The sequence below is a fragment of the Trichosurus vulpecula genome, chromosome 3, assembly GCF_011100635.1.
Source record: "Trichosurus vulpecula isolate mTriVul1 chromosome 3, mTriVul1.pri, whole genome shotgun sequence".
Classification (NCBI taxonomy): Eukaryota; Metazoa; Chordata; class Mammalia; order Diprotodontia; family Phalangeridae; genus Trichosurus; species Trichosurus vulpecula.
The window spans coordinates 113,112,555-113,128,596 of record NC_050575.1 but is presented as its reverse complement, the minus strand read 5'-3'; the positions used below and the strand labels follow the sequence as shown (position 1 = coordinate 113,128,596).

Below are 16,042 nucleotides of genomic sequence, written 5' to 3'. Positions count from 1 at the left end.
AGCAAGGTGCTGGGGAGACGTTCCTTCTCAGAAGCCCGGAGAGCCCTCTTATAGAAGGTGGTGTCAAGAAATAGGACTCCCGGGTCACCAGTTTAACCTCTCATTCACTTTTTGCTTCTTGCATGTTAGCTCGGCCTCTCTTTCTCAGCTGGGTGGTGAATCAGTGTTTTCCCTTCTTGACACTTGATGCTGTTGTTCCTTTTCCTTTCCTGGGAACCCTCCCTTCCCTGTTCCTTTGCTATTTTCTCCCAAACTGTATGTGAGAAGCCCCAGGGATGACGCGGTGGCTGCCCTCGTCAGTGAGTTTTCATCTCATTAACTAGAGCACTCATTTTCTCCAGACTTGTATCCCCTTCTCTGAGGGGGCTGCTAGTATCTTTAGGCCTGAACTAGCTGCCCTCTGACCAGTCTTGCCAGGCTGTGAAACAACTGAAGAGCCTTCAGGACTAGTTGTTGAGCCATTGAATCCTAAAGCTGGAGGAGACTTCAGAGAGTGTTTAGGCCAACCTTTTACTTGAACCTAGAGTCTCTTCTACAGAATTCCCAACCTCCGATCTTCAGCCTCTCCTTCAGACCTCCAGAGATAGGGAACTCCTCTCACAAAGAAGCCGGTTCCATTTTTTAAAGTTCCGTTTGTTACAAAGTTCTTCCATACGTTGAGCTGCAATCTCCTTCCCTTTTTTCTTTATTTAAAGACTAGGTCACCCTACCTCACCCAGGCTGAAAGTATAGGACCTTCCTTGTAGATGAGATTCCACTACTGATTGACATGGGAACTTTGACCTGTTCTGTTTCTAACTGAGCTGATTCATCCCTCTTTAGGCAACCAGATGGCCCCCCCTACTCTTGAGGGCTCACCATGTTGATGCTAGACTTAATGAGGACACCCAATCAACATAACTTCCTGCAGCTCAGAGCTCTCAAGCTCAAGGGATCCACCAGCCTAAACCTCCCCACGAGCTGTGATTACAGGTGTGCACCACCATGCCCAGTCCCAGACATCTCTGAATATTGGATGTAGTTCTGCCCTTTTGGATCAAACAGAACAAATCAAATTACCTGCTACATGGTAGCCTTTCAGATACTTAGGAGTTTCTCTTCTCCAGGCTGACCCCCTCCCTGGCCCCCCCCCCAGTCCTTCAGCAAATCCTCCTGGTACATGCTTTCAAAGCCCCTTCTCCATCTTGGTTGCTTACTCCTGAACAACCTTTTTCTCTCTAGTTAATGTACTACTTAAAATGTGGTGCCCAGTCTTAAACACACTGCTCCAAATATAGTTTGACCATAATAGGGCTATTACCTCTTGTTCTCAGTGTGTCAAGTCAGTCAATAAACATTAAGTGCCTACTCGGTGCGAGGCACTGTGCTAAGCACTGAGAAAACAAAAAGAGGCAAAGGACAGTCTCTGCTCTCAACAAGCTCACAGTCTGGCAGGGAGACAACAGACAAAAACAAGTGTACATTCTGTCTACAGGGTCAATAGAAAATAATTAAGAGAGGGATGGGATTTTAGTTGGGATTTAAAGGAATCCAGGGAAGTTAGAAGGTGGAGATGGAGGGAGAGCATTCCAGGCATGGGGCACAGCCACAGGGAATACCTGGAGTCTGGAAATGGAGTGGCTTGTTCATGGAACAGCCAGGAGGCTGTTGTTACAGGATTGACGAGTACATGCCAGAAAGTAAGATGTAAGAAGACTGGAAAGGTAGAAGGGGGCTAGGTATGAAGTGTTTGAACAGAGGATTTTGTATTGGATCTTGGAGGCGATGACTAGTCACTGGAATTCACTGATTAGGCAGGTGACAGTGGCAGACCTGCACTTTAGGAAAATCACTTTGGTGACTGGACAAAGGATAGATTGGAGTGGGGAGAGACTTGAGACGAGAAGAACAACATTACAATTGTCTGTTGAGGGGTCTTATAGCAATAATCATAATAAATCCTAGCAAAACTCATAGCAATAACCCCTTGGGTTCTACAATGGATGATGTAGTTAGGAGGTAGAAGCTTGAAAGAAATTCCCTTTTTGAGGCAGTACAGATATATTTCAAATAAGCCTCTGCTTTGTTTATGTGTTCCAAGGTGTAATTATAGAGTAGTGGCAGTGTCAAAGGATAGAAAGGGGCATATTCAAAAAATGTTGCAAAGGTAAAATCAATAGGCCTTAGCAACAAATTGGATATGGGGGGTGAGAGATAGGAGTCCAGGATGGTGTTGCCTTCTACAATAACAGGGAAGGTAGTTATGTGGTATCCCAAAAACCTAGAGAGAAGAGAGTATCAAGGAGGAGAGAGTGATCAACAGTGTCAGAGATCACAGAGAGATCATAGAGAATGAGGATTGAGAAAAGGCCATTGGATTTGACAAGTAAGATCATTGGTAACTTTGGAGGGAGCAGTTTCAGTGGAATGATAAAGCAGGAAGCTAGATTGTAAGGGGTTAAGAGGAGAGAAAGCAGAGTCACCTATTGTAGATGATCTTTTCAAGGAGTTTAGGGGTTCTGGACATTATACTTATATTAATGTAGTTTAGGATCACAATCATTTTCCATCCTTTATATTGAATTCACTGGAAGTATTTTTTGCATCATCTGATACCTACAAATATTCCTCTCCTGTTCTTGTATAGTTGGCTTTTGTAAATCTAAGTATAGGACTTTACTGTTTTCCCTATTAAATGAAATTTTGTTAGACTTGTCACATTATTTGAGATTTTTGACATCTTTTGGAATTATGATTCTGTCATTTAGCATATTTGTTTTTTGATCCCTCCTAGATTTATGTCACTTTGCAGTTTGATAGGAGTGCCACTTATGTGTTCATTAATTAATCAACAGGCATTTATTAAATGCCTATGTACCAGAAACAGTGCTGGGTACTGGGGATGCAAAGATGACAGTGAAACAGTACTTTCCCTCAGGAAACTTCCAGTCTGGCTGGGAGAGACAAACGTACGTATTCAGGCAGATACAAAGTTGATACATGGCAGCTTTTGCGGGGGGGAATGGGGAGTTGAGAAGACTTTGAAAGGCTACATGTAGGTAGCATTAGAACTAGGCCTTGAAGGAAACTAGGGCATTTAAGAGGCACAGGTAAGAAAGGAAGGGCATTCTACGTACAGAGGACAGAAAATGGAAAATCACAGATAGGACTTGGAGTGTTATTGATTAAAAATATTGAAAAGAACAGAGTCCAGGACAAAGAGACCTCTCTTCAGGCTGATATGAATCCACGAATCAATCTTTGGAGCAACTCCCTTAACTGTGCTGCACTCCAGCACATATGTCTCTATCTTGTCTACAAGGACTTTGTCCATAAGAGAGTATCAAATGTCTTGCTGAAATCCACATATTCTTTTTTACAACATTCCCCCAATCTACCTTGTCAAAAAAAGCAATTTAGCCTGCCATGACTTGTTCTTAGGGAACCCATAATGGCTCCTTCCTAGTGAATACTTCCAAAGTGTTCATAAATCATCTCTTTAATAATCTGTTCTATAATGTTGCCTGGAGTCATCGTCAGTCATTGTCTTAACTGCAAATAATTGATAGTCTACCCTCCTTCTCCATTTCCAGGCTTCCAAAATCCTTTTTGTTTGCTAGAATTTCTTTTTTTAAAAATAAGCACAACTGATTGATACATTAGAAAATTCCAAAAACATGTGCACTTTGTAACACTTCTGGACCTCCTGCTTCTGTGAAGGTCTGGGTTGGGAGTGCCACCTCATATCTCTTCATTCCAGTCCTGCTTGATCTTTATAATTTTGTTACATTCACTTCTGATTTTTTTCTGTGTGATCGTTCTTTCCATTTTACATTGTTATAGTCATTGTGTCTATTGTTTTCTTGCCTCCCTTTAGTTCACTCTGCATCAGTTCATGTAGAACTCTCCATGCTTCTCTGTATTCATCACACACATCATTTCTTACAGTACAATAATATTTTATTACATTCAATTACCACAGTCTGTTTAGTCATTTGCCAGCTGATGGACATCTCCTTTGTAATTCTTTGCTGTCAACAAAATTTCTTAAAGATTGCTAAAAGCCATTTATTTGTCATACCCATAAGTTCTTTCAGCCTAGGGCAGGGCTTCTTAACCTGGGTTCCATGGATAGGGAAAAAAATTACATCTTCATGTTTGCTAACCTCTAACTGAAATTTAGCATTTCCTTCAATTATGAATTTTTTAAAAAGATCAAGTCCATATGCTTCACCAGACTGCAGAGTGGGTCCATGACACATAGAAGACTAAGAACTCCTAGCTTGGGTACAATTGACCTGACCCAGGGGACATGGATATATTTGAATTATGAGGTAGCATGGGTTAAAGGTTAAGTTGTTGGGACACTTAATCTCCCTTCACCTATATTTAGCACCAATTCCCAGCTTTTGTTTTTTCTTTTCCAATCTGTAGATCAGTCATCAGGACAGTCCCTTCCTTGACTAGCTTCTTGCACAAAACGTAGCAAAGAAAGCCCTTCTTATTGTCCAAAGCATTTGATACAAACTTCAGCTCATACTGGGTTTTCACATTTCTGAAATTGTTTTGATAGTCCTCTGTCAATCTTTTATGTGCTCCTTTAGTTATATGTATCTGATTCCGTCTTCTGTAGGTGATTCTTTTGAATGACTTTGTCAGAGAACTCCCCATATAGTTGTGTTACTCTTCAGCCATGTCCCCCTTTTATTATTCATTGGAATCATTTGTGATTGGATTTTTAGTTCTTTCTGGAGAGCCCCTCTTCACTCTTGAGCTGATTTCCCTTCACAGTGTCTCTTGCAAGCAATCCTTCTCTCTACTCACATAGCTACCACCTTAGTTCAGACCTTTCTCACCTCTCACCTAAGTTATATAATTAATAATCTCCAAATTAGTTTCCTTCCCTCAAGTTTCTCACTTCTCTAGTCCACCCTACACACTACTACTAAACGTAGATCTGGCCATGTGCTTCCCTTATTCAGTCAATTCCAGTGGCTTCCTGGAATTCTTCCTGTTGCTTCTAAGATATAAATAAATTCCTCGGTTTAGCTTTTAGAGCCCTACACAACCTAGCTCCAACGTGTCTTTCTAGCTTCATTGGTCACTAGTCATATCAGCAGCATTCTGCAATCTAGCCAGCATGGCCTTCTTGCTATTTGTTCCTCACTCTTGCTACCCCTGCACTGGCCATCCCTCATACTTGGAATGCAGCCCGTCCTTGCCTCTATTTCAGAGAGTCCTTCCTCTTCCTTTAGGACTTAGCTGGAGCATGATGTTCCTCATGAAGTTTTTCCTGGTCCTTCAAACCACTAGTGCCTTCCCTCCAAAACGACCTTGTTTTTAACTACGTTGTATATATTTGTATTTATTCACCTGAAATTTATGCTCTGTGTACTTCCATCTGTACTTCCTGTCTTCCCCATACTTGTACCCCCAGCACCTAGCACAGTTGCTGACACCTAACAGGCATTTAACAAATACTTGTTGGTTGATTGATTGACTGATTATTCCCTGGCAATAGGAACTCAACTGCTTATTTTCTAAAGGCTCAGACATATCTCACCGTGTTTGGCCACTGCAAAGCCTACAGTGACATTGTAATCTTTTCCCAAGATTATAATTTCTACTTCAGCCAGTTTCTGCTTTTTGTTCAAAACCTTTCTTGTTAGGTGCCACATCCAAAAGTTCAGTTAAGAATTTGCTGGTTTGATTTAGAACTCAAAATCCTATAAAAGTGAATGCTGAAAACTAAAAATTAAATAAAAAAAGAATTTTCTGGTTTACTGGAATTAGACTTCCAGCAGACGTCCAAAAGATCACAATCTCTTTGTGTTTTTGTATCCTGACTTAGTGCTAGTTTGGGGATCTTTATCAGGAACTCATCCATTTTCCTCCCCCTGGCTGGGTGGTTAGTAATGCACTACCATAACATTATTACTTCTGTTTCTTTCTCTTTTTATACTAACCCAAATGCTTCCTACCATGCTTCCTAAGGTTTGGGAATTTCCACACAATAATCTGGAAATATATAGCTCATATATAGAGACCTTTAAGGGCTACAGATGCTTTCATCCCAACAACCCTGTGTAGTAGGTGTTGCAAGTATGCTCATTCCCATTAATTGAGATTCTAACTTGCAATTACTAACTTACTACATTGTCATGCAGCTAATAAAGAAAGACCTTGGTTCAGACCCCAGTTCTGAAACCTCCATTTCCACATACAATTCTACCCTCAGTTCAGTACTATCTCAATATATAGTGCTATACCACTGCCCATTTTATCAACTCTAAATATCACCAACCTTTATTAAGCACTGTGGTCAACATTTAGAAACATACACCACTTAGATAAAGCCCAGACCTCTTGCCACTCCCTCCAGACATGGGACACAGCATGTGCACGGAGATGGGGGTGGAGGCTGGAAATGTTACATGTAAGAAACAGCAAGAAGGTCATTTGGACTAGAATGCAGAAGGTATGATGGAGAGTGTGTGCACTAAGCCTGGAAAGGTTAGCCTGAGCCAGACTGAGAAGTGCATTAAAAGCCAATCAAGGAATTTGTATTTTATTCTAGAGGCAAAAGGGATCCAACCATTAGATGGAGCCTTTTGAACAGATAGGTGCGTTAGGAATATCACTTTGGCAGTTATTTGGAGAATGGATTGGAGAGGGAAGCCACTATAGGCAGGGAGACCAGGTGAGAAGGGCCTGAACTAAAGGTATGGCTATGTGAGGCGAGGAAAAGAGATGGAAATGGTTGAGAGATACAAGGGTGGTGGTAGAATCAGTTAGACTTGGCAACTCCTTGGGTGTGAGGGTTGAAAGGGGCAAAGTTAAGATGATTTTGAGGTTGTGAACCTGAGACAATGGTAGACCTCCAAAAAAAAATGGGAAAGTTTGGGAAAGGAGAGCATGGGGGAGGGGTAGATAATTACTTCTGTTTCAAACATGTTGATTTCATGATGCCTTTGGGACATCCAGTTGGTGATATCCAGTAAACAATTGGTAATCTCTGAGCCTGGAGCTAGCGAACTAGATCTGGAAGTCTACAATAAAGGCCACAGTTGAGTTAATGAGAGCTGATGCCTGTTTCGACAGAGAAGAATAGAAGGCCCAGATTAACTACTCAGCAGTCCCGGCATAGGGGATGGGATAAGGGTGATAATGTAGTAAAAAGACTAAGAAGGAACAGCCCCAGGGGTGGGGGAAAAACTAGCTGAGAGCAGTGTTACTAACAAGCCAGGAGGACAGAGTATCTAGACAGAAGTTACTAACCTGGGATCCATGAACTTGTTATTTAAATATTTTGAGAACTGTATTTCAATATGATTGGTTTCCTTTGTAATTCTATGTATCTTATTTTATGCATTTAAAAGCCTTATTCTGAGAAGGAGCTGTAGACTTCACTAGACTGCCGAAAGGGTCCATAATATTTACAAAAATAGTTAAGATACCCTAGTCTAGGAGGGGAGCTTGGCTAATGCTACAGAAAAGTCAAGAAGACTTGAGGCCATTGGATTTGGCAGTTAATTCTTGAACACCAACATTTAACTAAACTCTTTCTAGTTCTTTAATATGTCTTTTCTGTTGTAAAATCCAAACCTTTCACTGAAAAAAAAGACACAGCACTACCACTTATGCCACACATCTATTCCCTGCCCAGATTTTCATAGTCCCTACAGACCTTTCCACATTTCTTCTTAAAATAACCCTTACTGAATTACTACTATAAGTGGCCGGTCATTATGTTTGATTAGTCTCGACAGGTTCTCCATGACATCCCCAAATACAGCAGACAGGAAAATAGCATTTCTATCAAGTATACATATGCCTCCGTACTTCACAGTAGGGAGTTACTAGGCATCTTACCTTGTCTTTCCCCCCGGTACCAGTAACTGATTTCCTAGCAAGCACATGCTGGTGCTTCTGGATCATCTTTCTTTTTCATGGATACAACTTTTCACTGGGAGCCTCCAAATGCATCCTTTTGGGGAAGTACCTCTTATCCATTATGTAGCTTCACTGAGCAGTGGAGCAGTGATGGTGAGTTGAGCGTCTGTGGGTTCTTGGAGTGGCAGAGGGGGTTCTCCCTTCTTTTTCTTTCTTTCCCTCTAAGTGAGAGTTATCTGTTGTTCTTCTCTCTGTTGTGTTCTTCCATTCACCAACCTCCAGACCCTCATTTTGATATTCCTTTGCCTCCTTAGAATCTTTTTATTTCTGGGCTTCTCTGTTAAATTTTCTTGAATGTTATCAGTGAACTTTCCATTTTCCCAAATGAGCTGAATTGTACAGAAACTTCTTCAAGTCTTTTTGCCTTTTCCTCAAGCAGGTAGAGAAATATGCATTTCCCACATTGTACCTTCCCCAGTTGATGATTTCCTTTGGCAGGAAGACAGATATATCAGAATCCCAATAAGTCAAGTTTCCATGACTAGAATTTTTTTTTCTTTTATTTAGTATTTTTTTCCAGTGACATGTAAAAACAATTTTTAACATTCATTTTTAAAACTTTGGGTTCCAAATTCTCTCCCTTCCTCCCTTCCCCATTGAGAAGGCAGGCAATTAAATATAGGTTATACATGTGTAGTCATGAAAACATTTCCATAATAGTCATGTTGTGAAACAAAACATAGACCAAAAAAACCCCCAAGAAAAATAAAGTAAAACAGTATGCTTCAACCTATACTAAGACACCATTAGTTCTTTCTCTGGAGATGGATAGCATTTCTGATCACAAGTCCTTCAGAGTTGTACTAGACCATTGCATTGCTGAGAATAGCTAAGCAGGACTAGAAACGTTTTAAAGTTAAGGCGTATAGCTCCCCCTGTGAATTCCCACTGCTTAGTACAATGGCAGACTCGCTTTTCCTTGGTGCTGCATTCCAAGTATATTGCTTTTATGAAACTTCAAACATTCTCTATTCCACTCTTATGCTGTTAGTAATTGCCAGTGCCAAACTGTCTTGAATCTATGTTCCTTAAGCAAACATTAGACAGATTTCTAAAAACTAGTTGGGCAATCAGCTTGCAAATACAGATGTTCATAGGTTCTTAGAAATTATTCATGTCCTGGATACATTGTTTCCAGGTGCCATTCCCTACGATGGTGGCCTTGCTGTGTATGTGGTTTGGGATTTCTCTGCCACTGGTATACCTGGGCTATTACTTTGGATTCCGCAAGCAGCCTTATGATAACCCTGTGCGCACCAACCAGATTCCCCGGCAGATCCCTGAGCAGCGGTGGTACATGAACAGATTTGTGGGGTGAGTTGAGTATTGTGGGTTCCTTGGGTGGCACAGGGGAGAATGCCCTTCCTTTCCCTCTGAGTGAGAATTATCTGTTCTTCCAAGGGGACAGGGGAATGGGACCTTGGGAAAGAACTAGTAGGGGATCTTGGCTAGGGGCACTGATCTGCTAGATTTAAGTTCATTTACCATTTGTATCATTAGCATCTTCATCATAGTTCCCATTCAGGTGTTGCTCTGTAGTTTACAATATACTGTATTCCTTAAAATAGCTCTGTGAGTTAGGTAATGTAGCCAGCCCCATTTTACAGATAAAGGAACTGAGGTCTGCAGAAGAGAAGTCACACGGCTAGGATTCAGCATAACTGGGGCTGAGCCCCAGGCTTCTGACTCCAAATCCAGTGTCTTTCCACTACACCGTAGTAACTTTCATTGTGTTTATTATGAAAATGGACAGCCTATTCCAAAGCTCTCCCTTTATCCTTCTAGAGCTATTCTCAGGAAGAAGCAAAGCTGACTAGTGCCCACAGAGGTGCGCTTCCTGGGACTAAAAGGGACAAGATGGTTCCTCTCCATCCCAGCCCTGTATTGATCTAGTGGAAAAAGTTCTGGCAGGGGGGGTGTGGAGACCTGGGTTCAGATCCTGCCTGCACCGTTGTTTTACTCATCGTATGTGGTGACCTCAGTGAAGTCACTTCACCATTCAGTTTCCTCCTCTATAAAATGAGTTTATCTCCCCTCATGGGAGAGAGATGGGAACCACTCAGAGAATATCATACACGTTGTCAGATGAGGTCACTGTATTAGCCATTTTTGCTGAACTGTTTTTGTCAGGATGGGGCAGTGGAGGTAAAATGGTTGTGATGCAAGGCTTCGATAAAACATTTTAAAAAGTTAAATTTAAATAAAACAAAATAAAATGAGAATATTACACCTCTCTTTATCCCGTAGTGCTGTCATAGGGCTAATGTGTGATGAAGGATGTGAATGTGGTTTGAAAACATCCCCCATGCAAGTGTGAGGGACCTTTGTGATCCATAGTGGAAATCCCAGTGGTCTTGTTTTCCTGTGATACCTTGTGCTCTTAACCCTGCCCTCTCTTCTTTTCTTCCTTTTCGCATGTAGTATCCTAATGGCTGGGATCCTGCCCTTTGGAGCCATGTTCATTGAACTCTTCTTCATCTTCAGCGTGAGTATCCCCTCCCTGTTTCCCCAGCATCCCTCCCGCCCGCCCCTCCCCACACACACACACACCCTGGGCCCTGCTTTATTGGCCAAGAGAAGAATGTCCAACCCCCTTTGCCTCCAGATGCTGTATATATGGTGGCTTTGTTCTCTTGTACTTCTGCTGTTTCTCTCCCTTCAGCTTCCATAATAAAGAACCCTGAGACCTCTAGTCTTGAAAGGTTTGCTCCCAGGTGCCACGGCAAAGGCTTGAGCCGTCATTGTTTTGGTAGCTAAGGCATGAAGCACTGCTCAGAAATGATCACAGAATCTTAGAACCGGAAGAGTCCTTAGAAATCACCTAATCCAACTTCCTTATTTGAGAGCCAAAGAGGAGAACATGACTCTTCCAAAATCCCATAGCCAGTAAGTTGTGGAGCCAAGACTTTAGTCCAGGCTATCTGACTCCAAGTCCAGTGGTCTTTGCACTATGTCCTAGCTAAAAGCACAGCCCTCATTCATGATCGTATCAAGAGGCTTGCTTATGGTAGATGCTTAGAGAAGCGAACTTTTTGAAAAGGACTGAATCCTTGTATCACTGACGTGTGCTGCCGGACAGTATTAGAGCTCCACGAAGCATGGGATAGGGCCGCAGCCTTGGGAGCAGGTAGGACTCTTGGCTTCAGGGAGCAGGGTCTCCGCCCTGCGGGCAGAATATTGACTTAGATAACCACAGGTTAACATTGTTGGGGGGCCGGGCGGGGATGGTTGTTATTTAAGCATTTCCCAGTTAGATTTTTATCTGGTTCAGGATGCATGCCCTGGCCCAAGTACCAGGAGTTTGACACCTCTCTTGTAGACTTTCAGCGTCACATCTGTAAGGACTGACCCAGACAACCATCAGTACCTCTGACTCCATGCAGGGTTGCTTACTTAGCTACCTTGTGAACACTTCTCAGCTCGTACTGAGTCCTGCCCCTAGAAAAGGGAGTGGTTTTCCTTTTCCTCTGGGACCAGGACAGGACAACAGAAAGACAAGAGAACTGGATGGGCAGGTTGCCTGAAACATGTTCCCCTTGTGTACAGGCAATCTGGGAGAATCAGTTCTACTATCTCTTCGGCTTTCTGTTCCTCGTATTTATCATCCTGGTTGTGTCCTGCTCCCAGATCAGCATTGTCATGGTGTACTTCCAGCTCTGCGCTGAGGTAAGTGAGAGGGAAGTGATAGGGAGCTGGCCCCTGATTTTGTTAGCTTGGACCCAAGAGAAAGGAAGCATTCTAGAACAAGTCTGGGCAGAATTGGTTAGAAGCAATCCAAGCCTACTCAAGTGAAAGGACAGCCACCAGTAATTCCAGAACCATAGAATATCAGACTTGAAACAGACCTTAGAACATAGAATGTTGGGAGCAGGACAGACCTTAGAACATAAGGCATAGAATGTGTTATGGCTGTAAAGACTTTTAGAACATAGAATGTCACTTCTGGAAGCTCCTTTGGCACATAGGATATCAGAGAGACCTTAGAACACAGTCAGGGCCTCAGGTATACCTCATTTTCAGTACTGTGTCCTGTCAGAGGACTGAGCAAAATGATCCCCTCTATCTCATCCCCTCTATAAATTGACCTCCAGGATTTTAGAACTATAGTCAGCCGTGGAAGATCGGGGAAGGAGGGTCTGGCTGGAGTCAGTAATTTTGATTCTCTCTTTTCTCTGCTTCCTGCTCAGGATTATCGCTGGTGGTGGAGAAATTTCCTGGTTTCTGGAGGCTCTGCTTTCTATGTCCTGATTTATGCCATTTTTTACTTCGTTAATAAGGTATAGGTTATAAACTGGAGGCCACTGCCATTTCCCATCCCTCAGCAATAGGACCATGGTGGTAGGGGATTAGGAAGAGTCAAGTTTCTGAATCTTGATACCCCACATGCCCAGAAGGGTATCCAGCTGTCTTCCCTACACCACCCCCTCCTATCACAATCTATTCCTGCCCCAGTTGTCATAGGAGAGGTTGGCACCTAATTTCTTTAGGAACCAAGTTCTTGGCTTTTTTTTTTTTTTCAGTAAACAAATGGATAAATAAATAATGGTAGCTAGCACTTATACAGGGTGTTCCTAAAGTCTGGACACATAGGCAAAAATGCTTATTTTCAAGAAATGAATGAAAATTTCAACATTTTATTTAATTGGAATATTAACAAGTAACATCTTCAATATGATTTCCATCATTTGTAATACAAAGGTTGATGTGCTTTGCAAGATTCACATGAACTCGATGCAGTAACTCCACAGTGCCATCAATTTTAGCACATTCACACATTACGCGGTCAAGTGTGTTGCATCTGTGATTTTTATTGAGTACACTTTCTCCTCTGGCATACCCCAGAAAAAGAAGTCAAGGGGCCTAAGATCTATTGATATTCCAGTGAAGTAAGATGTTGTTGAAAATTTCGTTTTTGCCTGTGTGTCCAGACTTTAGGGATACCCTGTGTACTGCTCTAAGGTTTGCAAAACGCTTTGTTATTTCATTTGATTCTCACAACCACCATATGGGATGGGTCCTGTTATTTTCCTCATTTTACAGATGAGGAAACTGAGGCTAAGAGGTACAGTGACTTAGCCAGGATCACACATCTAGGAAGCGTGTGAGACAGGACTTTAATTCAGGTCTTCCTGACTCCAAGTCTAACACTGTTGTGCTGAGTCTCAGAGGGTTTGAGAAGAGAGCTTCATTATGGGTCTCTTCTTTATGGTAATACTGTAAAAAACCTTAAGGGGTGAGGTTGTATGAACAAAGACTTGTTCACCAAATTTGACAATAAATACAGAAACTGAGGCCCTTCGAGTGGGAAAGAGGCAGCTAGGGAGCCTGGGTTCCAGCCCGATGTAGCTTCTAGCTTTCCTGTGAGACCTGTGGCCAATCATTTCCTTTCTTTCAACCAGTTTCCTTGTGTAAAATGAGAATGATGCTTGTACTACCTGACTTACAGTGTTCTATTGAGGAAAATACTTTTAAACCTCAAAGTGCTGAAGAAATTTGAGCTGAGAGATCCAACCCCCTGCCCTCCTGTTGCCAGGGCTCCCCTTCTGGTACAGCAAGGTGACGAAGGGCCCCAACACCAGGCACTTCTGACAAGGCCTGTCTCTGCTTGTCTTTCCTTCCTCTAGCTGGACATCGTCGAGTTCATTCCCTCCCTGTTATACTTCGGCTACACGGCCCTCATGGTCCTGTCCTTCTGGCTGCTCACCGGCACTATCGGCTTCTACGCAGCCTACATGTTTGTCCGCAAAATCTATGCAGCAGTGAAAATAGACTGAACGTGAAACTCACTCGGCACAAAGAGACAGACCTGTGCGTTTCCTGCCAGGAAGGAAGGGGGATTTCTTTCCCTGGTCTCCAAAGGAAACCAACCAATGGGGATTGATGAGTGAAATAAAAAAACTCCTGCTCGTTTGGAATGTCATTTTTGGCACAGTGTTCATGGATCCTGGGGCTACATGGGGTGGGAGGGATGTGTAGATAAATCTTGCATTTTATCATATTATTCCAGTTCTGTGGGGGGCTTTTTTTTTTTAATTTATAAAGCTAAGAAATGCCCCTCCGTTCATAATTCTTTGGCTTGTTTTTTCTTCCCTCAATTTTACACAACTGGATTTGAGATTGGAAACAGGAGTCTCCAGGACACTGAGTTTTGGTCACCAGGGCTCTTGATTTGGGGAGAGCCTTTCCATCTCCTGCTCCCAGAAACTACCTGGAAGAGGAAATCTTGAGACACCCGGGGCATTTTTGAGGCTGCTGCTTTTCATCCATTTGACGGGGTTCTGACGATCATCCCCTATTGTGTTTTCTGTGGATCCTTGTGAGTGCAGTACCCACTCTGGAGATGGGTCATTCTGTCTCCCCAGCAGCAAGTGCCCTCTGCCTCCATCTTCCACCCATCCTGCTTCTTCCTTTCCCCTCCCCAGGCTGGGACCCTGGATGTTCAGAGACAGAGGCAAGGCAAGAGCTTGGTGATGCCCTCTCCAACAACTAAAACTCAAGCCCTGTCCAGTGGCCAGAGGAAGGTCAGAGTTGAGCACCAGCACCCATAATACGAGGGAGAAAAACCCAGATGCCGGGATGACGACATTCTCTGGGCAGCGGGGATCTCCCCGTCTTGGGGACTGGATGAGAGGAAGAGGCCTTCACACAAACCAATCAGTGTTTTTGTGGTGCCAAGAAACATATGACTGAGCAGTGAGCCTTCCTTTGTTGCTATGGGAGGGGAGGACTTTGGTGAGTGGGTGGGTGGGGAGGCTTTGAGTCCATTTCCCCACTTCACTATCACTTAGGGAGTCATCTCTATTATTCAAAAGGGCTGCACTTTTACATATGTTTTGGTAGCTGTTCTCACTACTGTTTTTAGGCCCTCAAGTTCTCTTGTGGATAGGACAAGAAAAAAAAAACTGGTTTCCTTGTTTTAGCTCATTTTGGTGGCAGGTTGGCTGAGGAAGAGGAAAAGGCCTTCCTCCAGTCTACAGGCTGTATCTTATAACCAGCTTCCCTCTCCCAGGCCCCCATTCCATCTATTCCCCAGGCTTCAGAGCCAAATCTGAATTCTCATTGTTCTCCTTTGGAACAGTCACAGCCACTAAATTAAAATGGAGAGCAATGAAGAAGGAAGGTGAGTTCGCATCTTCCCCAAATATCAGTGAGAGAACGGGAAGCCCTTCCCCATCTTTCTTCTTTGCGGCAGGCAAGGCATTTTGACATGTGTGGCCCGTCTGCAGACAGAGACCTTAATCATTCATACGGACCTCATAAGAATAGTTCTGTTTCTGCCCTGACCAATTTCCCTGTTGTTATGTTGTAAGAGACCAAGCCCATACCAGAATTAATACCTGGATGGGGTGTATTTGGGATTTTTCTCTTGCCCCATTTCCTTCTCACTGGTTCCCACCACAGAACAAAGCTCAGGGTTGTTTATAGATGGCTGATTGATTTAACTCCTATTTTAAGAGAGAAGTGAGGTTCCCCTCTAATTTCTCCCAGCCCCCTCACCCCCCACCAGCTAAAACCATTGAACCTACTTTACAATCTTGCCTAATAACTCTTTGGGGTTACTTTGTAACACCAGGGTTGGATCAGCCAAGGATCAAGATGGGAAAGGGGAACCAGGGGACAATCGTTAACTGTGATTTGGAATCTTTAATTCATTTAGATATGGGATATTCTCTCTAAGAGATAATGTTGGGATGGACTCCTCATGGAGAAGTTCAAACCATCATAGGTTTTTCTGACTTTTTTTATGGTTTTTAATTTTTAATTAATATGTGTATCTTTTTGTCCTGTTGTAAATAAATATGCCATTGTCCTGTTGTTTTGGCTTTTGGTTCCTGTGTAAGCATTATGGCATCTTCTCTTTCCTCACATGCCAGGGTAGGGCAAGCACCCCAGAGCAGACAGAGGTAAATTAATTTTCCATAATGCTGGATCAGCGCTGCTTCTCCCCACAAACATGAAAGTACACCTTATTCCAAGCTTGTCTGGTGGTCGTGCTCAGCCTCTGACACTGTGAACGAGGCTGCACCATGAGGGGACAAGGGCATGAGTGTTAGGAGACCTGAGGGCAGACCTGCTCTGCTGCCCCTTAGAGAAGAGAAAACTGAGGCCC

At 43.0% G+C, this 16,042-nt stretch overlaps 1 protein-coding gene across 1 annotated transcript in view; it reads left to right on the top strand.

Moving 5' to 3' along the window:
• The window catches only part of TM9SF4 (transmembrane 9 superfamily member 4), a 59,320-nt gene extending 43,573 nt beyond the window's left edge, over positions 1 to 15,747 (top strand). Inside the window, exons 14-18 of the mRNA XM_036750727.1 lie at positions 9,071 to 9,246; positions 10,354 to 10,417; positions 11,479 to 11,598; positions 12,120 to 12,209; positions 13,557 to 15,747. Of these exons, the coding sequence (XP_036606622.1) occupies positions 9,071 to 9,246; positions 10,354 to 10,417; positions 11,479 to 11,598; positions 12,120 to 12,209; positions 13,557 to 13,706 (600 nt within the window). The 3' untranslated portion in view covers positions 13,707 to 15,747. The remainder of the gene's footprint in view (positions 1 to 9,070; positions 9,247 to 10,353; positions 10,418 to 11,478; positions 11,599 to 12,119; positions 12,210 to 13,556) is intronic.
• Positions 15,748 to 16,042: the final 295 nt, after the last annotated feature.